Here is a 26,478-nt window from a genome sequence, read left to right as displayed (position 1 = left end):
GCCAAGATGAACCTGTCCATTTGTTCATGGAGTCCCTGCAGCCCTTCTCAGGCCAAGAGACTTCCTTTTCAGCACATAGCCTGGGCCTAGAGGCCAATCAGATGCACAAAGAGAGCTTTAGGGCAAAACCCAGCCCCTCCTGCCAGCAATCCCACTAGTTCTTGGGAGAGCAAATCTGGCTCTAGATTGGCTTCCTGATCCCTCCTATGCAAAGTACTGGAAAGCCAGTCCTCCCCAGGCAGCAGTACACACCCTACCCTTCTGAGCCCTGGCACATGCTGCTGGGAGGCTTCCCCAGGCAATCTGTCACCTCCCACTGGGGATCCTCATGAGCTTTCCAGCAGTATGAAACTTCCTCTGCTCCAACCTCCGCCTTTGCTCTGCATGGCTTCTCTCCCTGGCTAACTCAGCAACTTTTCCACTGCCAAGCACCTTTCTCCTCTCTGGCTCCCAATGAGTCTCCATCCAATATCTGGCACTAGTCAGGTGAGAATCCTAACCTCAGATCCACTGTAACTAGAAACACAGTTTCCATGCAATGGACTCAGTCCCATGCCAGGAGCAACCTTTGTGCTAGATGTTCTGGCCATGGCTACTTCTCAGACTTAGCAATAAGAAATCAGATGAGCTGGGTGCTGGTGGCTCACACCTGTAATCCTAGCTACTCAGGAGGGTGAGATCTAAGGATCACGGTTCAAACCCCATCTGGGCAGGAAAGTCTGTAAGACTCTTATCTCCAATTAACCACCAGAAAACTGGAAAATGATGTGATGGCTCAAAGTAGTAGGGTGCTAGCTTTGAGCAAAGAGTTCAGGGACAGCATCCAGGCCAAGTTCAAGCCCCATGACAAAAAAAAAAAAAAAAAAAAAATCAGATAAAACCAGAATCCTGTCCAGAATCCCACAGTTCAGATGTAGAAAGGTCAGGATATGGTACAGGTCTGGTAGACTATTTTGGTCCCTAGCCCTAGTTTCATTCTCTCTCCACACCTCCTTAACCACATTCTTCCACAACCCTTAGCTAGGACAGGTCTTTCAGGTATAGACTGTTCAGATAGTCTTTAGTTCTAGAAAAGCCTATGGGTGGCAAAGGAACTACCCTTGCAGGCTACCTGGACTGTACTGTCCACCTGCATGTCTAGTTGTGGGCCTGAACTGTCATAACTCAACAACAAGTCCCTCTTGCATCACTGGAGCAGTAGCCATTCCTAGAGAAGCTAGGAATATGTGGTTTTGATTGAGTGGTGGCAAAGCCAGGATGCTCTCCTTTGATGCCCCTACTCCCTCCCCCAGAGCCTAGCATGGGCCTCAGAGCAAACACTCCTGTGCTTTGGCTGCTGCATTCTGCTGACATTGCATCTAGAGAAGCCGCGACTCTAAGCACTGCTGGAATGCAGGCGGCTGGGTGGTTTCGCCTGGCGTTTGTCAGATCAGAGCAAACCCAGGAGACTCTACTGAGAATCCTGCTCAAGGCCAGAGGAGTCTTCCTTACCAGGAAACTCATTTTTAAAAGCCCCCAGGGATGATGTCAAAGGGCCGTTCCAGACCACTTTCCCTGGCCAAACCCCACATCTCCCTGAGACCCAGGGAAAGGGACAGCCTGCCAGCCAAGAAGGCGACTTGGAGGGAGGCAGGCAGGCTGATCTCTCAGCTCGCCCACGAGGGGACCACACAGGGCTTCTAAACCAGCTCTGACCCTGCTGGAGAAACCTGGCACCCAGACCCAGTGGCTGGCAGCCCTAAGCCCTTCAGACAGGCCTGGCCAGGATGAGGACACATGGGTTAGGACGCCCTCTCCTCAACTTCCTGCTCTATCCAAGGGAAGCAGAGGAGGTGATGTGACTGGGGGTGGAATCCAGGCACAGGAGGATAGGCCTGGAACTTGTAAAGAGCTTCGTGGGAGACCTGGCTACCCAGCCCTGACCCAACCCCTGAGGGCACCCAAGGACGGCAGGAGCTCTGGGAAGGCAAGGGATAGTTCTGCTCTGGGGTCTGGACTCTGCATCCTGACAGCCTTGATGAAGGCCCCTGAGAGGCCCAGACATGCCCCGGCTGAGGCTTGAGTAGTGTTCTGATTAGAAAAGACTCAGGGGACAGCTCTGGTCTACCCACAAACCCAGCTGTCTACCCCAAATCCTCCTATCAGTGGCCTGGCACCAGGAATGTCTGGCCAGTTTGAGATCTCTCATAACAAAAGACTTCCTCAGAGGCCAATTTCTCATGTTCAAGAAGATGCTACTGCTATCACAAAGTTCTTTCTGCAGTCTGACCTAAGCCTACCTCAGACAAAGCATACCAACTCCATCTCATGTTCCCAGCTTCCACCTAGGGACTTGAACATGTTTGACAGCACCTGTTCTCAAAGCCATTTCAGACCTGTGTCTACTGAGCTCTTGTCTCAGATGTTCAGGTTTCTCTCCCTTAGCTGTATCTCTGGACACAATGCAGGCCTCCTGCCCCATACTTCAGCTGCCTGTTCCCAAGTCCATTCTCTCAGGAATGAAGTGATCCAACTGCAACATGTCACTGTCGCCTTTACTCTACAATCCCAGTGGCCCTTGAGCTACAGCTCTGCCTCCTCCCACAAACTCCATCATGCCCTCCTCCCACAAGCCATCAGCCCTGAGTTCACAGGCCAAATTGGAAAAAAGCCTTTCAGGTACAGGAAGCAGGGTATATCCTCGCACCTAGCTAGAAAAGGCCAGCCTGGAAAATGAGAGCCCTTGTCACCCCTCTTCCACAGGGCAGCCCAATCTACCTTGCGGTTGCCTGTGTCAAAGACCAACTTCCCTGGCTCCCACAAGGTCCAGCTGAGCTCTCTGAAGGCACTTGGGAAGGCTACATCCCAATATCCACCTTGCATGGCTATTTCTTTCAGGGCTTGTCAGTCTGTACCAGACTGAAACTGGCTTCTACCTGTCCCCATCATCCTTGTCTACCCCTAATCAATGGTCTCCTTGGGCTAAGACCCCTCAGCAGCAAAGCCCAGATGCCACCAAATGATTCTTGGTTCCTGATCAGTATCAGGGCATGAAGACTCCCAGCCTAACCAATGCTCTGTTCTGTGAGGACAAAGTATGGGCTTGGCAGCTAGCTCCACTCAGGCCCAGAAAAGTGGAACTAGGCAGCCATGTCCCCACCTACTTCCAGAAAGCTTTCCTTGATCCCACCAACTTGAAGAGTCTCCTTTTTGTCTGGTAGGTAGTATATAGCCTTTCTAGCTCCTTGACCCCTGCAGCTCCTCCCCAAGGACCTAAGGAAGCAGAAGGAAGGTTCCTAGTCCATGCCAAGGTTGGTTCCAACATGCCTCAGGGTTCACCAGGCATGAAGACAATGTCTGGCCCAGCCTATTAGCCAGGGTGGCTCCTACTCACCCCTAGTTTCATGGCCTATGACAGGGTCCTGCTGGCCAGCTGGCCACAGCAGAGTGTGAGAGGACAGTGTGTTCCCAGACTTTACTTCTGCTTTTCCAGAGGTTTACTCAATGACATTCTCCCGGGGAGCTCAGGGGTTTTCAGGAATTGTAGCCCACTGAATAAAACCAGATGTGAGAACATGCTCCCTCAAGCCTAGTGTGCCCACTCTGCCATTCCCTACAAGGGTGGCAAGGCTTAGGACCTGTTCTATTATCCCCCTCCCCAGGCCCAAATGTGGGGTCTTTGAAGAACTAGGGTTCTACTTTGGATACTATATAGGGGCTCAAAGAAGGAAAACTCAGGTAGACAAATAGAAAAACCACCAGCTTGGCGACCCAAATGGAGCCTGTGCCACCCTGCTCCTTCTGGATAAATGTGTTGTGCCTAAGCCTCCTTCCTGGGTTTGGGAACCAGGGAGAAGAGACCTCTTCTTCACATCAGTTCCAAAGCAGATGTGTGCACCGGCTGGCTGGATCTGCAGAGTCAGAGAGCCACATCTGGAATTCACAGTGTGGGAGCCTCAGCATGGGAACTATTAACCCTGAGTTTACCTAGGGCCTGTAGCACAGATTGTGAATCCTCTTCAGCCTCAGGGCCACTGATATGGCCTATCATAGGCTCCCTGAAAACCCCATATAATACCAACTGACCAATCAATAATGTAGTCCAACTTTTTTCAAATGCTAGCTTACCCCTCTTCTCTCATACCACATGATCTCCACCTGAGCCTGGCATCACCACCGTTAAATGGGGTGTTTAGAGTACCTTTGTATGGCCAGTACAAGTATACCATCCTCTATCAGCTGGTCCATGCCACAACTTCAGTCCACTCTTTTTTTTGTTGGCCATGAGGCTTGAACTCTGGGCCTGGGCACTGTCCCTCAGCTCTTCAGCTCAAGGCTAGTGCTCTACCACTTGAGCCACAGCGCCTGAGATAAGAGTTTCATGGACTTTCCTGCCCATGCTGGCTTTGAACCATGATCCTCAGATCTTAGCCTCCTGAACAGCTAGGATTACAGGCGCGAGCCACTGGCGCCTGGCTTTTCCAGTCCACTCTTAAGACTCTTTTGCTAATTCACTCTTTAGGCAGAAGAGAGGAGAGAAAACCTTTATTTTTTGGTGATACTGGGGTCTGAACTAGGAGCCATGCACTTGCTAGGCAAGCACTCTACAACTTGAGCCATACCTCTAGCCCTTATTGTTTTGGCAAACACTTTCACTATGTAACTCAAGGTAGCCTAGAGCTTGTACACTTCCTGCCTCGGCCTCACAAGCGCTAGGGTTACAGTCAAGTGTAAGAATGTAGGTTCAAATGCTGTCCACAGAGAAACTTATAGAATGTCTCTGGACCCAGGCTCCTGACTGGTCCCCTGGGTCTTGTATTGTCAGCCCCTCAGGAAAACTGCAAAGAACTGAGGCTCTGGTATACAGAGAACCTGAATACAACATCTCTCTTCTGGCAGACAGAACTCCAACCAGAACTTGCTGACCATTATCCTCAGCCCAGTGATCTATGGTTCTCTATGCTAAGCTGTTGCTCAGTCTGCCCTCAACAGCTCAGACGGAATGCTCCTTTCCCTCCTTCCCATGGTCTGTCCCAATCCTTCCCCTAGAGCTCTAGCATGCCCTCTGCTTTGTCATTGTCTGTAGAAGGACCCATGCAAACTCACAGGCCTCAATCTGTTATATCCTGGGAAAGGAAGAATAGAGTGGCTCCAAGATCCAGGATCCTGGGCTGGAAAGGTGGCTCAATGGTGGTGCTTGCCTTGCATGCATGAGGCCCTGGGTTCAATTCCTCAGCACCACATAAGCAGAAAAAGTTGGAAGTGGCGCTGTGGCTCAAGTGGTAGAGCACTAGCCTTGAGCTAAAGAGCTGAGGGACAGTACCCAGGCCCAGAGTTCAGGCCCCACAACTGACCAAAAAAAAAAAGATCCAGGATCCTGTTTCCAAATTTGTTCACCTACCACAAAATCATACAGAGCTCTGGGAAGCCCAGAAATCAGGTAGACAAGCTAAGACCCAACTTTGTCCCACCCACCACACACTAGGCTGCTTTGAGCTATGACCCAGAGTTTTGGGAGAAAACAGAGGGTAATATAGCCAAAGGCAGCTCTTGCTCCATGGGAAGCCCCTGGGCTGGCAGGCCAGTAGTCTTGGGAAGAACCTGGAGTCTACTGCTGGCACAGCCTCATGCAAGCTACAGGGTTTCAGTTGGCACAAGGCAGGACTCCTGCAGAGCAAGGACAGTAAGTTCCCTTGCCTTGGTCCCTGGACCCACATTTTGTTTAATGCTAGAGGCTTTTCAGTGAGGTGAGGCCTTGGCAGCAGGGATTGAACCACAGAGGTGGCCCAGCTAATACCAGTGGCACCACCCATCAACATCAAACACGAGGATACAGTGGTCTAGTAGGCAGCAGGATGTCTGCCCCAGGTTTACCACCCTGCTCCCTGCTCCAGGACAGGTGGCAGGTGGCAGTAGATCTACATTTAATTACCCACATGCTCTCAGGAACATCCCGTCCCTGTGCTGGGACAATGAAAGCATCCCATGAGGAAGTCAACCCATCTACCAGTCAGCAGGGTGCCAGTCAGGTTATGGTCTCATGTGCCAAAGGGAGGGGCAGAACTAGTTAATGCTACACCCAGGGCAAGTTCCAAGAATCTCTCCTCTGACCGAGTAGAGAGCCAACTGGACAGCCGTCACCAGGCTGTTCCCTGCTAGGCCTTATTGCTCCATGGGACTGGATGCTCCTGTGTCCCAAAAGACACAGGGCTTGCTGAGTAGCTTCCTTATGTTTCCAGGTCACAGTCTGGCTTGACAACTGAGAGACAGATCCAGCCTCTCCCTGAAAAGGGGAGACACCCTACTCTGCTGACTTGCACTTTGACCTTGAGCAAGCTTTTTCTTGCCACTATAGCTTTAGAATCTGCAAGCTGGAATGGATATGGTGCTGTTAAAAAAGAAGATGAAGCCGGGCGCTGGTGGCTCACGCCTGTAATCCTAGCTACTCAGGAGGCTGAGATCTGAGGATCGTGGTTCAAAGCCAGCCCGGGCAGGAGAGACCGTGAGACTCCTATCTCCAATAAACCACCAGAAAACCGGAAGTGGCGCTGTAGCTCAAGTGGTAGAGCGCTCGCCTTGAGCTGAAGAGCTGAGGGACAGCTCCCAGGCCCAGAGTTCAAGCCCCACGACCGACAAAAAAAAAAAAAAAAAAAAGAAGATGAAGAAGAAAAGGCTACTTTTCATTTTCCAAAGTCGTGAGTTTGCCTGAGTGTGAGTTAGAGAAGTAAAATGGTCTGGCCAGATGCCAGCCAAGAAAAGGTCAGCTGTAGCAGTGAACTATGCTCAAAACCTGGCCCATGTCCGTGTCTAATTCTCTAGTCTGCTGACCTACACAACCTGAACAATCCTTAATGCTGGGCGCCTGTTCCAAAAGCAGAGACCTCTGGAAGAAGGACACAAAGGAAAGTTAACACTAGCACAGAAGTAGATGAAAGGTAGTTCTAGGGTTCCCCATGTGCTACTGTTCTCAGTGAAACCAAACTAAGCTAGGATTCTGGCTAGAGCATCCAGTCAATTCTATGGTGCCTAAATTCAGCTCAAAGAAGAAAAGAAAGAAAGATTCATTTTGCTTTGATCTAGACCCTGTAAGTGAACTCAGGGGATAAAGCCTAATTTGAGGCTGTGAGGATATGCTTTCAGTACAGAGCCACATTCTCTTCAGCTTATAGAAATGGCACAGAGCAGACCAGGCCAAAGGCAGAGTCAATCTATGCTATGTCCAGCAGAGCCAAGAGGCTTGGAGCTGGCAGGAAGGTCAAAGCAGTAACCATCTAGGCTGGTTCTGAGTAGCACCCCCAAACCCCTCAACCCATCTTGCCTTTTTCAGTCTTCCCCCAGCTCAAGGACATAGTGTAAAATGTGTAAGGGCAGTAGTAAGATGCCATATTGAGTATGGTTGGTACTGTGCATCAGGCATAGATCCTGTACAGTAACATCATAGTAGAACCTAGTTCCACTGTATAGAAGGTAGAAGGCATGGAGCCTACACTAGGCCTTTAGAAAAATATTCCAAGACTTCAGTTCCTCCAGGCCTGAGCACCTGGGATCTATTTTGAAACTTAAAGAATTGAGGGGCACCGGTGGCTCACGCCTGTACTCCTAACTACTCAGAAGGCTGAGATCTGACGATCACAGTTCAAAGCCAATCCTGGCAGGAACGTTCATGAGATTCTTATCTCCAATTAACCACCAGAAAACCAGAAGTGGCGCTATGGCTCAAATGGTAGAGCACTAGCCTTGAGCTGAAGAGCTTAGGGACAGCTTCCAGGCACAGAGTTCAAGACCCACGACTGACTCCCCCCTCCAAAAAAAAAAAAAAAAAAAAAGAATTGAAGACACAGAAAACCAGTGAGCTGACAGTAAGAATGGTAACTCAAATGATACAGAGGGCAACCTCAGGTGCTGTGCAGCAGATTATGAGTTGAAGTTCACCTAAATTCCTCAACTCCCAACTCATTAAGCTCTAAGCTACATTCTTTGTGGAAAGTCCTGAGGGACTGACAAGCACCCCAGAAGCCGGATGTCTTTCCACTGTCCACCCATTACTGAGTCAGGGGCTGAGTACACAGAGGCATAGCCTTGAGGAAACAAAATTTAAAAATAAATGAAGGAAATTTCGAAAAAATGTACAGTGATCAGACCTGAAAGGCCAAGGCAGATGTCAGGAGACCATGAATAATCCCCTGGATCTTACTTGAGACCCAATAAAATAAGAGGTTCGGGTAATGTTATCCTTAGAGACCTGACCAGTGCTGCCCCTGTTCTAGCCTAGTCAAGCCCAGGTCACTGTGACTCCCTGTAACCAAACCTCTGAAGGCCACTCAGGAGCTCAGGTTAGACAAGTAGCATGGACATTTATGGAACAGCCTTGGTAGGACTGCTGGAAGGTTCAGGGGGAGGCCCTGGAGCTACAGCCCTGAGAGTAGGAGTAGGGGAAGCAGCAATGGCTACACTGTAGCAAGGATATCACAATGACTCCTCAGAGAGAAAGCTCATCTTTCAGGCAAACTTGAAGCTTCAGCTAAGGTCAAGGTCTGAAACTATTGCCTGAATATTGGGGGAGTGGAGAGCAAGGCCAGAGCTAGCCAAAAATGAAGTGCCAAGTATCTAGTCTGATTTAACTCTACCAACATCCTTTTTCTTCCCTCAAGTCTTTCTGTCTTCAAGACAGACCAGTCACACAAGGTCAGTCCAGTCCAGCTCTCCTCTCCACCCCCAGCACTCCTTTGGAGTGAGCTACACGATGCTGCAAGTCAATAAGTAGAGCGAGTGTCTAGGCTATACACTATCAGCCTAACCTAAAAATGCCTTGATTTTCCTGTTTCTTAAAAGGGTGTGTATGTGTGTCAAAGTGCGCGCACATGCACACACGCACATACACACACACACACACACACACACACACACACACACACACACACACACATGCATTATAGCAAGTATTACTTGAAACAAAGGTCAGGAAAGCCAATAGAAAGGCACCCAAATTGTCAGTAACCTGATAACCACCTCATTATCAAGACAACTGTAGGATCTACAATGTTAATTTGGAGTAAGGGTACCAGATTTAAGCCTCTCCCAGAGTCACCTGCACACATGTAGATGTACATGTGTCATGGATGACCAGACTGGCATGACAAGGGTGGGAATTGCTTGGGGAAGATCACTTCTAGGGACCTAAAAAGCATGGTTGTTTCTGACCTCTGGAGAGCTCAAGTTCCTATTTAGAGCCTCCAAGGCACCTGGGTTCATATTAGCACACTATGTTGTAGCTGCTGCTCTGACTCTGAAAACTGCCAGCATGATTAAAATTTGAGTAAATGAGGACAGCTGAAGTATCCTGCACAGGACACCAGGGCAGAAAGCATGAGGGAATGTCCTCAGATCTCCTTCAGATCCCTGGAAGCTAGGACACAGGGAAGTAAGAGCAGGAAGAGACAGGCAGACAGGAGACACTGAGCCATGAGTCCTACCTGAACAGGTTTGGGTGAGGGAAACAGAGCCCAGAACAGAATCCTAAGGGACAGATGCTACCTGAGGAGCAGGAGAAGCAGCTAGGCAGACTCAGAGGCCCAGCCACATACCCCTTTCCCAAGCTCTCTGGCAGCAGAGTGATCCTCCCACACCCCCTTGTGGCCAAAGGGAAGGTATCCAGCAGTGAGGGGGCCTAGCTCCAGCAGGAAGAGTGCTGTGTAGCTCCACTCACCTCTCAACACATCCTTCTAATTTAATTATGCCTCAGCCTCCTGGTCTGCATCACCCCTGCAAGGCATGAGGCTACAGACATCAAGAGTTGTGAAGAAATGTGTCAGAAAGACTAGACATTTAGTCTTGAGGTGGACACAGGAAAGCCGAAACAGAGACTTGTGAGCATAAACTTGGCATGAGAAACTGGTCTGTTCACACTGGTGCAGTCAGAGCTCCAGTTAAGAGGAGGCGGAGGGAAGCTTGGGCATCCTTAGTGCTCTACTCTTGTTTTCTAGCCCAGTCACACCCTCCCAGATCTCCAATGCCCTTTAATTTTCAATTGCTTTGTCTTTACTGTTAGGCATGCAGCTCATAAAAGCAACTGTTTAATAACTCAACTTGTCACAGGACAACCTGTGACAGTGTCATCTTCAGGACCTTAGTGTTTCTCCTCCATAGTCCAAATCCTAATACCATGTTAGTACCAAATAGAGACCTGTCACTAATTCAGCCACATAAATATCTACTGAACATGTACTTCAGCTAGGGCTATGCTACTGAATCTAAAAAAACAACAACAAACCCACCTGCAAAGCTGAGTACTAGTGGCTCACTCCTGTAATACTAGCTAGTCAGGAGGCTGAGATCTGAGGATCACAGTTCCAAACCTGCCTTGGCAGGAAAGTCCATGAGACTCTTATCTCCAATAAACTACTCAGAAAAAGCCAGAAGTGGTGTTGTGGTTCAAGTGGTAAAATGCTAGCAAAAGAAGCTCAGGCCCTAAGTTAAGCTCCAGAACTGGCAAAAAAAAAAAAAAAATGCAGAGGAGATAGACAAACCAACCATCAGATGGATTTTAAGCAAAATGTTAAAATAGTATTGAGACATTTCCCTCTGTGCTACCCAGAAAATATTCTACAAGTGATCAGGACAACTGGCATTCGTCTAGATTCTGAAACCATCTTGAAAGATCCAAGACAGAGGCTTAGACATAGGCTCCACTTCAGAAACCAGGCTCAAGGAATTGCTGAGTAAATTGAAAAAGTGTGTTAGCATTCACCAGAGCAAGTTCTGACGTGACCTCCTGGGGCAAAGCTTGTAAGAACAGGGGTTATTTGTTCCTATGTAGACCATTATTGTCTTGACCATAAATAGCTTCTTAGATTAAATTAGTTAAAATATATACCAGTGCAAGATGTAATCAGTGAAAAAGGAAAACAGGAGTGGGGATAGAAGGAAAGGCAAAGAAGAAAGAAAAATGCCCAGGCAAGAGGAGACCTGCTAAGGAAAGCTATACATACCTGGTCAGAGGCCCTGGAGCTCAAGCTTGGGATACAAAGGAGGAGTCTATCCTGGTCTAGGCCCATAAGTATCCAAGGACCTTCCCTAAGTCTTCAGGTATAGTTTAATGGACCTCTTTAAGACTCAGATCAGCCCTATAATAAATTAAACAAAATCTGGAAGAAATATGCTCTGGACTCACACAGCACAGGTCTCAGTTTGGATAATCTGCTGAAAGTGGAATTTTTTTTTGGGGGGGGTGGGTCACAGAGCTTGAACTCTGGGCCTGGGTGCTGTCCCTGAGCTTTTCAGATCAAGACAAATGCTTTACCACTTGACCAAGGCGCTGCTTCTAGTTTTGTGGTGGTTAATTGGAGATAAGAGTCTCATGGACTTTCCAGCCCAGGCTGGCTTTGAACCTCAATCCTCAGCTCTCAGCCTCTTGAGTAGCTAGGATTACAGGCATGAGCCTCCAGCACCCATCTTGAATGTGTATTCTTACCTTGACTGCTTATGTATTCTAATTTTCCTTATTTCAAATATCCTTATTAGTAGTTTTAAAGTAAGGGGTGACATTCTTCAAAAAGAAATGCCTAGAAGTAGAGCAGTGGCTCAAAGTGGTAGAGCACTAGCCTTAAGCAAAAGAGCTCAGGACAGAGCCCAGGCCTTGAGTTGAAGCTGCACAACCAACCAAAAAAGAAAAAAAGAAATGTACTCATTACCTGATTTACGTTAAATGTAACCGCTCTGAGCATCGTTTTTTTTACAAATATTTCTTTTTTGGCGGGGGGAGGGGAAGTCCGGTCATGAGGCCTGAACTCTGGGCCTGGTCTCTGTCTCTCAGCTCTTCAGCTCAAGGCTAGCGCTCTACCACTTGAGCCACAGCGTCACTTCTGGCTTTTTTTCTTTTTTTCTTATGTAGTGCTGAGGAATCAAACCCAGGGCCTCATGCATGCAAGGCAAGCACTCTACCACTGAGCCACCTTCCCAGCCCCTACAAATATTTCTTTATTGAGATTAATTGACTACATAAATTTCACAATACTGTGACATAGTTATACTTAGCTAAAGTCACAAACACCTTTTAATCTTCACAATGATAGTCATCATTATCTTAATCTACATAGCTTATGACCTCTATGACCTTTTATAAATTTATTTATTTATTTATTTATGTTGGTCATAGGACCTGATCTCTGGGCCTGGGCACTGTCCCTCAACTCTTCAGCTCAAGGCTAGCGCTCTACCACTTGAGCCACAGCGCCACTTCCAGCTTTTTCTGCTTATGTGGTGCTAAGGAATCGAACCCAGGGCCTCATGCATGCCAGGCAAGCACTCTACCACTATGCCACCTTCCCAGCCCTAACTCTATGACCTTTAACAATAAAACTATTTCTTCCAAATCAGGTGATATGTACATTTCTTTTCTTTGCCTGGTATCAGCTGTTCCCTCTTTCTCTTTCATTTCCTCCCTTCCATTACTGTCCTGGAGTTGCTTAGTTCACTTTCTCAATGTCTGAGAATCATTTTTATAGTAACAATAAAAAATAAGCCATGCACTGGTGGTCATGCCTACACACCTAGCTACTCAGGAGGTTGAGGGCTGAGGATTGAGGTTCAAAGCCAGCTGAGACTCTTATCTCCAATTAACCACCAGAAAACTGCAGGTGGTGCTTTACTTCAAGTGATAGAGTACTTGCCTTGAGATGAAGAGCTCAGGAATAGCGCCCAGGCCAAGAGTTTAAGCACCATAACTGACAAAAATAAAATAATAATAAAAATAATAAAAATAAAAATATAATAATAATAATAAATAAATTTTAAGTTGGGTGTCAATGGCTCACATCTGTAATCCTAACTACTTAAGAGGTTCAAAACTAGCCCAAGCAGATAAATCTAAAACCAGCACAATAACAGAGATGGAAGTATGGCTTAAGTGGTAGAGTGCCAGTCTTAAATTAAAAAACTAGGCAAGCCGGACACTGGTGGCTCATACCCGAAATCCAGCTACTCAGGAGGCTGAGACCTGAGGATCACAATTCAAAGCCAGCCTAGCCTGGAAAGTCCTGAGACTCTTATCTCCAATTAACCACCAGAAAATCAGAAGTGGTGCTGTGGCTCCAAATGGTAGAGTGCTAGCCTTGAGCAAAGAAAGTTCAGAGACAGCACTCAGGCCTGAGTTCAAGTACCATGACCAACAACATCAAAAAAAAAAGCTAAGCAAGGGCATGAGGCTCTGAATTTAAGCCACAGTATACATGTACACATGTATACACACACACACACACACACAATTGAAAGTAATAATTATTCATTCTAATACACGCCAACAATAAAAGAATATATGTTAAATATTGAAATGTTTCCTTTTCCAATCCTTCCACAAAAAGTTGTTACTCCATGAAACTTGATGCTTATGTTTCCAAACACATTTCCATGTGCATGTCATCTACTATTATACTATAGTGGGACTCTTATACATACAGGGAACTATGTTATACATAATGCTTTGCAACTTTCCCCTAGTGGTATATATATATTTTTTTGGGGGGGTAGGGGGTCCGGTCGTGGGGCCTGAACTCTGGGCCTGGGCGCTGTCCCTTAGCTCTTCAGCTCAAGGCTAGCACTCTACCACTTGAGCCACAGCACCACTTCCGGCTTTTTTCTTGTTGCTTATGTAGTGCTGAGGAGTCGAACCCAGGGCCTCATGCATACAAGGCAAGTGCTCTACCACTGAGCCACCTTCCCAGGCCCCTAGTGGTATATTTCTAAATCACACTTTTGAGCACTTGCTAGTTACTGTGGCTTACTTATCCAGATCATAATCATATCAGTGGATATGCCACTGGTTCTAATAGTTTGTTATTACCAATGAGGCTACTATGAGCATCTCTGTACATGCTATTTATGTTAACCTATAAGATAAAATAATATAAATAAGGTTGCAATATAAAACAGGTTGTGTTTTGGCAAGGGGATGAGAAACATGTAAGACAGAGAATCTACATCAAACCTTTATGTCAATTTTATTTTAGAATTAAATAATACAGACAAAAACCCTTATTCATGCAGGACAAGGCACAACAGGAACTTAGGAAGGTTATTCTCCCTATGCTGCTTGCTAAATTAGGACCCCTGCCAAGCATCCTTGTTAGATCATCCTTGTATCCACTTGGCCTGAAGTTAAGTCTGTTCTCTAGCCACATGCCAGAACTTGGAGCACCAATAGGTTTCTAAGGCAGTTGTAAGCCAATAGATGGCCAACCATAGGTCTAACTGCCATCAGCCACTGCACTGATGACTTCCAGATTCATATCTTTAATGCTACTTTCCCATATGTCCACCTGCCTACTTGACTCCTCCTTCAGAGTATCTCCTCTTCTGTCACTCTATTTACTGCCCAAAATTTTCACCACAGAAATAGCTCAAACACCCATCCAATCTGTGTGTGAGTGTGCCAGTCCTAGGGTTTGAACTTAGAACCTGGGAGCTGACCCTGAGCATTTTTGCTCAAGGCTAGTACTCTATCACTGGAGCCACAGCTCCACTTCTAGCTTTTTGCTGGTTAATTGGGGGTAAGAGTCTCACAGACTTGTCTACCTGAACATGATTCTCAGACCTCAGCCTCCTGAGTAGATAGGATTACAATTTGCCAGGCTAGCCTTTCGTGAAGTCAGGATCCTGACTTCCAGCACTTTTCACCTCATATCTAGTTAGAATTGGCCCTACCTGGTAAGTGTCATCCTCTGACCCAGCCTGTCATATTTCCCTACATATTCCTGCCTGGTCCAGCCCATGTTCTATCACCTGAAGAGCTGAAAGAGCCACCAGCAAATGTCCTGCCTCTAGCCCAGCTCCTTCTGAATCAACTCTTCAGAGCCTCAGAAAAAAATTTCATTTCTTTCTTTCTTTCTTTCTTTCTTTTTTTTTTTTTTTTTTTGGCTGTTAGTCATGAGGCCTGAACTCTGGGCCTGGGCACTGTCCCTCAGCTCTTCAGCTCAAGGCTAGCGCTCTACCACTTGAGCCACAGTGCCACTTCCAGGGTCTTCTGCTCATGTGGTACTGAGGAATCAAACCCAGGGCCTCATGTATGCAAGACAAGCACTCTACCACTGAGCCACCTTCCTAGCCCTCTTTCGTTTTCTTTTCTTTTCTTTTCTCCAGTCCTGGTGCTTGAACTCAGGGCATGAGCACTGTCCATGAGCTTCTTCTTGCTCAAGGCTAGCATTCTACCACTTGAGCCACAGTGCCACTTCCAGCTTTTTCTGTTTATGTGGGCTTTATGCATGCTAGGCAAGCACTCTACTGCTAAGCCACATGCCCAGCCCAATTTTTTTCACTTCTTGTGCTAGTCCTGGGAACTTGAACTCAGAGCCTGGGCACTGTCCCTGAGCTTTTGTACTCAAGACTAGCGCTCTAGTTCTTGAGCCACAGCTCCACTTCCAGCTTTTTTGGTAGTTTATTGGAGATAAAAGTCTCACAGAGGGGCTAGGAAGGTGGCTCAGTGGTAGAGTGCTTGCCTTGCATGCATGAGGCCCTGGGCTCGATTCCTCAGCACCACATAAGCAAAAAGAAAAAAAAGCCGGAAGTGGCGCTGTGGCTCAAGTGGTAGAGTGCTAGCCTTGAGCTGAAGAGCTGAAGCAGCGCCCAGGCCTAGAGTTCAGGCCCCACGACCGCACGCAAAAAAAAAAAGTCTCACAGACTTTTCTTCCCAGGCTGGCTTTGAACTACCACCAAGAGCTCAGTCCCCTGAGTATCTAGGATTATAGGCCTGAGCCACCAGATTCCAGCCCCAGAGAAAATTTCTATGTATATCACATCATCTTCTAACCCCTCCACAATACTTCTCTGCTTTATCTATGGAGACATCAAGTTCCTGTCGGCTCATAGCAGCAAGATGTCAAACTTCCCTCTCTATTCACATTCTGGGGATCTCAGCCTACTGGGCAGCAGCAAGCTGGAGGAAAATTATCAAGATGTAGCAGGCTGCCAGAGTCATCACCAATAATCCATGCCAGTTCCTTGAACATTAGGTACTGACATGATTTTCATGCAGTAATACTATTTCCCAGGGAAGCTGGAAGATAAGTCCTTTAAATACTGAGGAGAAAACTTCAAGCCTGTATAAGGACCAGATCCTGACAGCTCAGAAATCTGTGTTCATTTTCTTTTTCTTTCTTTTTTTTTTTTTTTTTGGGGGGGGGGTCCAGTCGTGGGGCCTGAACTCTGGGCCTGGGCGCTGTCCCTCAGTTCTTCAGCTCAAGGCTAGCTCTCTACCACTTGAGCCACAGCGCCACTTCCGGCTTTTTTCTGTGTTCATTTTCTTCCTTCTGAAGCATAAACTCTCTCTGGGGTCTGTAAATGTGTTCTTCAGTGGCCCCTGAATGTTTCTCTTGCTGTGATCATTAGATTGTTAAGACTATGGCATCCCTTTCTTTGGATCATATTTGACTCTGAGGAATTTAGAACTGAGCTAAGGCATCTAGATGTGAAAACTGTGGTTATCTAATTTCAGCATTTCAATATTGTTTCCTTAGACAAACAAAACAAAATATACAAACTATTTCCACATAAGACCATATATACTCTGTAGTCCAGGCTGGCCTCAAACTCACAATATTCCTGCTCCAATCTCCCAAGTGCTAAGATTACAGGCATGCACCATCAAGCTAAGGCAATTTAAAGTGTACAATTCTAAGTTTTCAGTATCAGCCATCACCACAATCAATTTTAGAACATGTCACCCCAAAAATAAATTTGTACTTCCATAATTGCCACCTACCACATGTTCCCATCCCATCCCCAAAGTGCCCTGTACCTACTATACATTCAATGTTATTCTGATGTTCACAGACACACCTGCCCCAAGCAAAATCAGAATGATCTATTTGTACTTTGCATTCTCAACCCATGGCATCTGCTTCCTGGGAGTGAAACAAGGGAAGGATCACAGTGGAAGCAGCTGGCTATTTTTTTTGGGGGGGGGCGGGGGGGGGTCTGGTCCTGGGGCCTGAACTTGGCCTGGGTGCTGTCCCTCAGCTCTTCAGCTCAAGGCTAGCGCTCTACCACTTGAGCCACAGCGCCACTTCCAGCTTTTTCTGTTTATATGGTACTGAGGAATCAAACCCAGGGCCTCATGCATGCAAGACAAGCGCTCTACCACTGAGCCACCTTCCCAGCCCCAGCTACTTTCTTTACCAACAGCCAGGCTCTCCAAGAGATCCTATCTTCCTTTTCTTTGGGGATGGTGATAGGGTAGTAGCCAGGCTTTCACTAGCGCAGGCTAGCCTCAAAGTCCTGAGCTCAAGTGATGAGCCATCTCAGCCTCCTGCATAATTAGGAGTGCAGATGTGTGCCATTCAGCTGATTGTATTATCACTAGCACTTTATAGGTAAGAATAAATGACTTGATTCAAGGTCACAAAGCCAGTGACTGAGCTGAGATGTCCATATATCATATTTACAATCAATGCCATCAGCTAGTGTCTAGTCTCACTTTCCTCTGTTCTCCTTATGATGACTCATGAAATGCAATCATGCTATTCACTGAATGTAACTTGTGGATAGGGATGGGAGGGGAAAACTGGGGGAAAGAAAAGGAAGGGATGACATTGTTAAAACAAAAACAAAAAAGGCTGGGAATGTGGTTTAGTGGTAGAGTGCTTGCCTAACATGCATGAAGCCCTGGGTTCCACTCCTCAGTACCACATAAGCAGAAAAAGCCAGAAGTGGTCCTGTGGCTCTCAAGTAGTGGAGTACTAACCTTGAGCAAAAGCAGCTCAGGGACAGTGCCCAGGCCCTTAATGCAAGCCCCAGGACTGTCAAAAGAAAAGAAAAGAAAAGAAATGTATTCAATTACCTGACTTATGAAATGGTAACTCCTCTGTACAATACCTTAATAATAACAATAGAATTGTATTTTAAAAAGATTACTCATGGTTTCTCATGGGAAAACCAAATTGAAAGCTTCTTCGAAGCATGTTTGAGGTTCACCACGCACTTCCCTTTCACGTTCTTCTATGGGCTACACCCCTCTCAGGCCTTGGCATTGGCCTCCCTCCTCCCCATTGGGTTGTGGGGCTTGAACTCAGCTTGGGCGCTGTCCCTTAGTTCTTCAGTGCAAGGCAAGTGCTCTACCACTTGAGCCACAGCACCATTTCCAGTTTTCTGATGGTTAACTGGAGATAAGAATCTAATAGGTTTTCCTGCTCAGGCTGGCTTTGTACTGTGATCTTCAGATCTTAGCCTTCTGAGTAGCTAGGATTACAGGCGTGAGCTACCGGCACTTAACTAAAACATTCCTGAGAGGTAGGAGGATCAATCTTTGGCTTTTCTTTTGATTCTATGTCTGTTTTGGAATTTTTGACTTCTGTAAGATGGTTCCCAAACCCAGACAACACACCTTCATATCTCTACTCAGAAGTTTCACAGATCTTCAATCTCATCTTCATTTCTCCTTCTCCAACCTGTTCCTTCTCCTACATGCCCAAATCATTTCATTGTCTACTACACAATTACCTAACCCAAATATAAGAACAACCACCTTTTAAACCCTCATTCTTGATCAACCTCCTTATTCAATCCTCTTTCTAAAACTTCCCTACAGTTTTCCCAGCCAGTCAGTACCTGAGGAATTTGGCCTCCTATCCATGAGAACTTTCTGATTGTTCTATTTCCAGTGTGACCTCCACTACCACCTTGATCTCCAACTTTAAGTCCAAGTTCTGAATTCAGGAAAAAGTCTTTCCTTTCGCTTTATTCCCCCACCTCCACCCCACCCCCTTTAAGACAGGGCGCCTCACTATGTAGCCCAAACTGTCCTGAATTCTGGATCCTCCTGGTTCTTCCTCCCAAGTGATGGGATTACAGGCATACACCATCAAAGCCTACATTGGCTTTTGCAACCTTACAAGAGTTGGTGTCTACGTAACTTTCCAATCGCATTCCAAGCCATTTCACAAACAATTGGTGCTGAATGACTTTCCACTCCTGGAAGACACCATCAACATTTGTACCTTCTGTTCCCTGTGACTGGTGATTGGTCTAGCCAAGCCTGGATTTTCCCTTTCTTCTTCCCATAAGCGGCCTGTCTTATGAAATAATATTGAAATGCAAAAAGAGATGTGAATAGAAGACAAGTGAATGAAAGCAAACAGGGATAAAAGTGTTCTGAAAAGCCGGGCACTGGTGGCTCACGCCTGTAATCCTAGCTATTCAGGAGGCTAAGATCTGAGGATCGAGGTTCAAAGCCAGCACGGGCAGGAGAGACCGTGACACTCCTATCTCCAATAAACCACCAGAAAACCGGAAGTGGCGCTGTAGCTCAAGTGGTAGAGCGCTCGCCTTGAGCTGAAGAGCTGAGGGACAGCGCCCAGGCCCAGAGTTCAAGCCCCACGACCGACAAAAAAAAAAAAAGTGTTCTGAAAGACTGCAGCATATCATACATGTGATTGCTACAACCATGCACCTAAGTGTCTAACCCACTGGCAGACAAGCAATCCTCAAGACCATCCACTACATAATGAAACTGAGAAAATCACAGGGTTCCTCCTCTCAAATGTTAATATTTCTTTGCCGTAGGAAGGAAATGTCCTGACTTGCCCAACTGTGATTAGCCTCACCCCAGATTAGGAAACTGGCATACTGGTACTCATCAGCTGAGGATAGCTTGTAATCCAGCATGGTTTTTGGTATATTCCAGTACTCAAGTGAGAAGAAAAACAATACAGAAAAATCTAGAACAAGGGATAGAGCAATGAGAATCCCTAGGACAAAAGTAATATCTCAATATGTCATTTTCTGTGTGTGTGTGTATGTGTGTGTTTGTGCACATATGTGCATGCACCAGTCCTGGGGCCTGAACTCAGAGCCTGGACACAGTCCCTGAGCTCCCTTTGCTCAAGGCTAGCATTCTACTACTGTAGCCACAGTACCACTTCCAGCTTTTTCTGAGTAATTTATTGGAGATAAGAGTCTCACAGACTTTCCTGCCCAGTCTGGCTTTTAACTGTGATCCTCAGATCTTAGTCTCCTGACTAGCTAGGATTACAAGTGTAAGCGACTTCAATATATCATTTCAGTCAATAGAATCAACTCCAGACCATCAGTGTGAAACCTGTGAGCCAAAATAAATCTTTTCTTCTTAACTTTTTCTCAGATATTTGTCAAAGTGACAAAAAGTCTAGCATGATCACCATTTTGCAATCCCTAACAGAATAATGGCTCTGGTAAATTAATGTCAGTGATTACATCATAAAAAAAAGGAAAACAACAAGGTATTACGTGTTTCCCTGTGGGAGTGTAAACAGTACCTTTTTGTTTTTTTGCCAGTCCTGGGGCTTGAACTCAGGGCCTGGGTACTGTCCTTGAGCTTCTTCAGCTCAAGGCTAGCACTCTACCATTTGAGTCACAGCACCACTTCCAGCTTGTTCTGTTTATGTGGTAAAAGAAATCAAACTCAGGCTTCATGCATGCTAGGCAAGCACACTACCACTAAGCCACATTCCCAGCTCAACAATATCTATTAAATATTTTAAAAATATGAATCTAAAGCTAGGTGCCAGTGGCTCATGCCTGTAATCCTAGCTACTCAGGAGGCCAAGGTCTGAGGATCACAGTTCAAAGGTAGCCTGAGCAGTAAAATCCATGAGACGCCTATCTCCAATAAGCCACCAAGAAAATGTAAGTGGCACTATGGCTCAAAGTGACAGAGTGCTAGCCTTGAGTGAAAAACGCTCAGGAACAGTGCCTCGGCCCTGAGTCCAAGCCCCACAATGGACAAATAAATAAAATATGAAGCTAGTCAGAATTTAATCAAGCCTCTAAATCTAACTACTAATTTACAGGGAAAACAAAAAAGTGCTGGGGATGTAACTTAGTGGAAAAGTGCCTCAATCCTAAGTACTAAAAAAAGAGAGAGAGGGGCTGGGAAGGTGGCCCAGTGGTAGAGTGCTTGCCTTGCATGCCTGAGGCCCTGGGTTCGATTCCTCAGCACCACATAAGCAAAAAGAAAAAAGCTAGAAGTGGCGCTGTGGCTCAAGTGGCTAGCCTTGAGCTGAAGAGGTGAGGGACAGCGCCCAGGCCCAGAGTTCAGGCCCCACGACCGGATCCAAAAATAAAAATAAAAATAAATAAATAAAAAGAGAGAGAGAGAGAGAGAGAGAAAGAAAAGGAAAAAAGGGACCTCGAAGAAACATATGAATCACATGGCTGAATGTAATCAGCAAAACTATATTGTGTTAGTCCCTATTCTTGTTGTCATTAAGTAAAAAATAAGTATACCTTACATAATAAAGAGTGATATCTGTGCAAGAGAAAGTAGACAAGTTACATAGAATCTTTTTTTGAGGGCATGGTTAAGACCCTCCGAGGAAGGGTAACTATTTCAGCTGAGTGCAAAGAATGAGGCATTAGCCATGCAGAGATCTGACAAAGAGTGTGGAGAGCATTTTAGACAGAGAAATCAGCCTATGAACACAAATAGGCCATAAGAAAGATCAAAAGGAGTCCCAAGGGACAAGATACTGAGGACAGGAGTACATTTTTTTTTTTCAAAAGATGGGATCTTGTTGTTTAATCCATTTTGGCCTCTAGTCTTCCTGCCTGAGCTTCTTGAGTATCTTTGTTTAGGGGCATAAATCTTCTGGGAACCCAAGTTCTTGGTTTAAAAACAGGCTAAACCACCAGGTGCTGGTGGCTCACACCTGTAATCCTACCTACTCAGGAGACTGAGATCTGAGGATCGAGGTTCAAAGCCAGCCCAGGCAGGAAAAGTCCATGAGACTCTTATCTCTTATCTTCAATTAACCAAAAACTAGAAGTGGTGCTGTGGCTAAAGCGGTAGAGTGCTTGTCTTGGGCTGAAGAGCTCAGGCCCATAGTTCAAGCCCCACAACCGCGGGGAGGGGTGGGGGGAGAGTGGATAGGCTAAACCCATGGGGGAAGCTCTACTTTCTTAGCACTGGGTATGAGGGCATAGTGACAGTAAAGAGTATTACTTTCTAAGGAGGCCTGCTGAATCTGGGTTTACTAGATGTGACTAAGTGAATGTTTTCAGACCATGAGGAGCATGCTAACTGCTACTTCCATGTTCATGTGTGTTGTCATATACGCACCAGGTGTGGAGAGACTGTTTGTATGATATAGAAGTTTATGTGTAAAAGAGCAGAGGAGGGCTAGGAATGTGGCTTACTGGTAGAGTGCTTGCTTAGCATGCATGAAGCCATGGGTTCAATTTCTCAGTACCACATAAACAGAAAAGGCCAGAAATGGTGCTGTGACTCAAGTGGTAGAGTGCTAGCCTTGAGCAAAAGAAGCTCAGAGACAGTGCCCAGGCCCTGAGTTCAAGCCCCAGGACTGGCCAAAAAAAAAGCAGAGGATCCTTGAATGCCAAGCTAAAAGTCTGGATGATGTTTCACAAGAGAAAGGGGTCATACGCTGAGCAGTGCTGCAAGATTAGCCTAGTATCTTTATGTAAAATGATAGAAAGTCGGGGCTGGGAAAGTGGCTCAGTGGTAGAGCGCTTGCCTTGCATGCATGAGGCCCTGGGTTCGATTCCTCAGCACCACATAAGTAGAAAAAGCTGGAAGTGGCGCTGTGGCTCAAGTGGTAGAGCACTATCCTTGAGCTGAAGAGCTGAGGGACAGCGCCCAGGCCCAGAGTTCACGCCCCATGACCGGCAAAAAAAAAAAAAAAAAAAAAAATGATAGAAAGTCAACTGGAGAAATAGGAACTTTGTGCTCCTAGAAGTTCTATGGAGGGAGGGCAAGACAGCAACAGAATAAGGAAAGCCAAAGAAAAACAACCTATTGAATGTCAGTTGATGATCAATGGTATTCACCTTTAGGTTTAAGCAATAAATCTCTCCTTCAAGTCCCAGTTAGTACACTAAACTCTTATTAAGTGCCTACTGGATTTTAAGCCCTCCCCCAGGCAGCCTCTCTGGTTTTTTGTTTTTGTGTGGGTCCTGGGGCTTGAACTCAGGGCCTAGGAGCTATCCCTGAGCCTTTTTGCACAAGGATAACACTCTACACTTGAGCCACAGCTCTACTTCTGGCATTTTGGTGGAGTCTCACAAAATTTCCTGCCCAGACTGGCTTTGAACTGTGACCCTCATTTCTCAGCCTCCTCAGTAGCTAGGATTACAGGTGTGTGTGAGCCATTGGCACGTGGCTTCAGCCTGTTTCTTTTCTTCTCAAATGAGTTCCGTCAGGGTGCTGACAGGCTCCTATACTCACAGAAAGAAGGCAAACAACTTTCTTGCAGGCTTACTTTAAAATAATAAAATCCATAATTACTGAATTTTAACTTTGGTAAGTTCCATATTTTAACAGTGTTTTTACTAGACTGTCTAGTTTGCAAGATAAGCAATAACTGATTGAGCTCATTTTAACCTCAAAAGCTTATGAGAAAATTTTCTCCAGTAGGTCAATCATCTTCTCATCATCTTCCCCTCCCACTATAATGAATACTCCTGCTCAAAGAAAGCACTTGAGTGTCAAGAACGGAACTCACATTTCTCCCGTTCACTATCACTTGGTTGGAAGACCTGGTATTAAGGACATCTCTAATTTAGTATCTATTACAGCTGTGTCTGAGGAAGTCAATGTTGCTTTGGAGCTGTGTGCTGAAAGAGGAACTCTGCTTCTCTCTAATCTTCTACTGCCCCCCCCCCCGACCCCACCCCGATATTGAGTTTTGAACTTAGGTGAACTTGCTCGCTGAACTGCTGCTTGCTGCTTATTTTGGAGATGGGGTCTTGAGAATGTTTTCTGACAGGATGGCTTCAGACCATGATCTTCCAGATCTCAACCTAAGATAAACAATGCCTTGTTTTTCTCTATTCTTGTGTAAGAAACTGTGTGCCCCCCTTTATTGAAATTACAGGAGTTTGGGCCAAATATTTGTCTATGAACATCTAAATTTTCACATGTTCTCTCGACATTTCAGGAGACTGCCCAGCCAGTGATAGAGTTGGAAGGAACTCCTCATTAAACCAACTCAGCAATTCCTTCCAAGAAGGCTCAGAGCGAAGACAAGATGATTCTAAAGGCCTTGGGAGAGGAGGGAAGGCTTTCCCCCCCCCCCCCCCCCCCCCCGCTTACCTTCTCTAAGCGTTGGTGGCACGAAACAACTCCCTGCCTACATCAGGGTAATGAGGTTTGTTGTGTTCTTCACACCCGTCCAGCCACCCCGTAGAGACCCTCACACACTTCTTCCAAACTACGGGACTAGTACAACGTGGAAAGAGGCAGCCTTCGCAGAGATGAACATTGCAGTCCTTAAAGCCTTGTTTCTGTCTAGGCTGGCTCAGGCCCAACAACGGCCATCCGTTACCATTTTCCCCAAAAGGACTCTCAGGCCCTTCAACAGCCCCCCCCCCACCTCCCCCCAGCTTCCGGCTTCCCAGCCCAAGTCGGCCTCCATTCTGGCCTTCAAAAGCCCCTAAGCCCCCGCCCGCGCGCGCGGCTCACCCTCGAGCGTCTCGCACTGCACCAGGTTGAGGTAGTCCGCCTGGCTGAGCACCCCGGCCTTCAGGCCGCGCACTAGTCCTTCCAAGTAGCCATTGTCCACATTGAAGTAAAGCTCCGGGAAGAACGACATGACTGCACCGCGGGGGGAGTGGGGGGCGGCGGGACCCAGGAACCCAAACCAGCCGGCACGCAACGCGACTCCAAGATCAGCTGACGCGGCGCCCGAAACGGGCTGTCAAGTGCGTCAGGTGACGCGCACGCACCTCACGTGACCTCCATAGGGCGGGGAATCTGAGCGGCGCCGAGCTTCTAGGCGTCTTAGTACGCAAGCGTGGCGCAGACGGGAGGGGCTGCCTTTTGGCGCCTGCGCAATGACAGGGAGCCGTCCTCTCGCTACTCAGCCTGGAAGCTGCTGAGTTATCCGCAAAGATAAGCGCGAGGTGGCGCCCGTGGTCGCCGGATGTAACGGGAACTCTAACTTCGGGTTAGGCGCCCCTGACACTGCAGGAACCGGCAGGGTAGAGATGGAACTGGAGGTGCTTCTTATGCTTGAAAGCCGAGTCAGCCCTCCGCCCTCCCCCATCCTCGCCACCGACGGGGACTGAGGTCCAGGAAAGGGCGGGCTTTGCTGGAGGTCACAATTAGCGGCCAGCTGACTCTGGAACTTACTGCTTTATTCGCCAACTGGGAACTAAGCCCCTCAGTGCACCCCGTTGTCTCCGCATTTTGTAGCACGGATGCTTACATTTCCTGCTTCTCCAAAGGTGTCTAGTGACCCTGAAAGTGTGCGTGTATATGGCTCAGATGATGGGGTACCCCAGGCCTTGGCGTAAGCGAGTGTGTAGTTTCTTGGCTTGACAACGCCCCCTCTCTCTCTCTCTCTCTCTCACACACACACACCTACCATGAATCCCCTTAAACGATCACACTGGAAATAACCACAGCTTTGGGATTGATCCCAGCCTTTATTCGCGTTCCCCTCCCCTCTCCCCCATGCTGCGCCAAGGGCCAGTTAGGTGCGGCTGCAGGGGTTCGTGGCAGTACCCAGCTTGCGGCAGTAGCAGAAGGCGTTGAAGAAGCGGCAGTAGCATGTGGCACATGGGTCGCAGCATGGTACTTGCTGTCCCAGGCAAGACTCGTGCAGCCTTACGCAGCGACGTGGGGAACGTGACTCGCGTTTCTCTGGGTCTAGCACCTGTATTGGTTCGTAAGGCAGGAACATGGGCAAGGGCTTATCAAGACAGGTTCAGAGCCCTGTCTTGCTCTAGTCCATGAAAGATGGCAATGGAACATGGGGAGAGGTGGTCAGGAGGTGAGGAGAGGAGATGATCCTAGGACAGATGCCCTCTGCCTGCAGCTTCACCCCTTTGCCTGAGCTGTTACCTCTGCCAGAGCTTCTGCCTTCTGCAGCAAAGCATCTTCTGCTTGGTCTGCAGGTGTCCTCTTCATCAGGGCACGCAGACCTAGGCCTGGGACAGAGAATGTGAGGACAGGTCCCGCCCTCTCAGAGATGTAATTGGGAAGGAGGAATGAGGACTTACACCAAGCAGTCAGGTTTGTGGCCAGTGAGTGTCCAGCCCCACCCAGCCCTGCTTCCACCCATACTGACCTGGGAACTCTGGGAAGAGGGCCTGGTCAGGCCTTCTGATGCCCTCCAGGGGTGCCAAGCCCATCTGGGCACCCTGGGTGGCAGGCAGTGCCAACAGCAGGACACAGCTAAGCAGCACTGTAGTCAGCATGGCCTGGCTCAGTAGAAAAACCCACCACTTAGTCCCTCCTCTTCCTTGGAGTACCCTCTAGGTGCCCAGAGAGAGGGCCCCAGAGAGCAGGAGAATCTATCCAACCTGAGGACTTACCTCTGCTTGCTGGTCCTTGCTAGGGAGTTCTGGGCCACCAGTGCCCTCAGCTTATATAGCAGGGTTTAATAAAGGACCTGCACGTGACTGCTCTCTGCAGCCAAAGCATGAGGGGGCCCTCCAAGAGGGCGGTGGCACAATTCAGTTTTGCTCTCTGGAACCTGAGCCTTTTTTGGGGTGCTCTACTAGAGGTCCACCTACCTC

At 47.3% G+C, this 26,478-nt stretch overlaps 2 protein-coding genes across 2 annotated transcripts in view; both read right to left on the bottom strand.

Moving 5' to 3' along the window:
• The window catches only part of LOC138815412 (V-type proton ATPase subunit d 1), a 42,856-nt gene extending 18,193 nt beyond the window's left edge, over positions 1–24,663 (bottom strand). The window contains exon 1 of the mRNA XM_070004791.1: positions 24,419–24,663. Within this exon, the coding sequence (XP_069860892.1) occupies positions 24,419–24,548 (130 nt within the window). The 5' untranslated portion in view covers positions 24,549–24,663. The remainder of the gene's footprint in view (positions 1–24,418) is intronic.
• A 767-nt stretch (positions 24,664–25,430) lies between these two features.
• On the bottom strand, positions 25,431–26,157 carry LOC138815408 (agouti-related protein). Its single transcript, XM_070004789.1, has 3 exons — positions 26,028–26,157; positions 25,802–25,887; positions 25,431–25,613 (listed from the first exon to the last, which is right to left on the bottom strand). The coding sequence occupies exons 1-3, from the start codon at positions 26,155–26,157 to the stop codon at positions 25,431–25,433; spliced, it is 399 nt and encodes a 132-aa protein (XP_069860890.1).
• Positions 26,158–26,478: the final 321 nt, after the last annotated feature.

This window comes from Dipodomys merriami, unplaced genomic scaffold (genome assembly GCF_024711535.1).
Source record: "Dipodomys merriami isolate MVZ:Mamm:240054 unplaced genomic scaffold, mDipMer1.0.p SCAF_64, whole genome shotgun sequence".
NCBI classification, from domain to species: domain Eukaryota; kingdom Metazoa; phylum Chordata; class Mammalia; order Rodentia; family Heteromyidae; genus Dipodomys; species Dipodomys merriami.
This window is presented reverse-complemented; position numbering and strand designations above follow the sequence as displayed.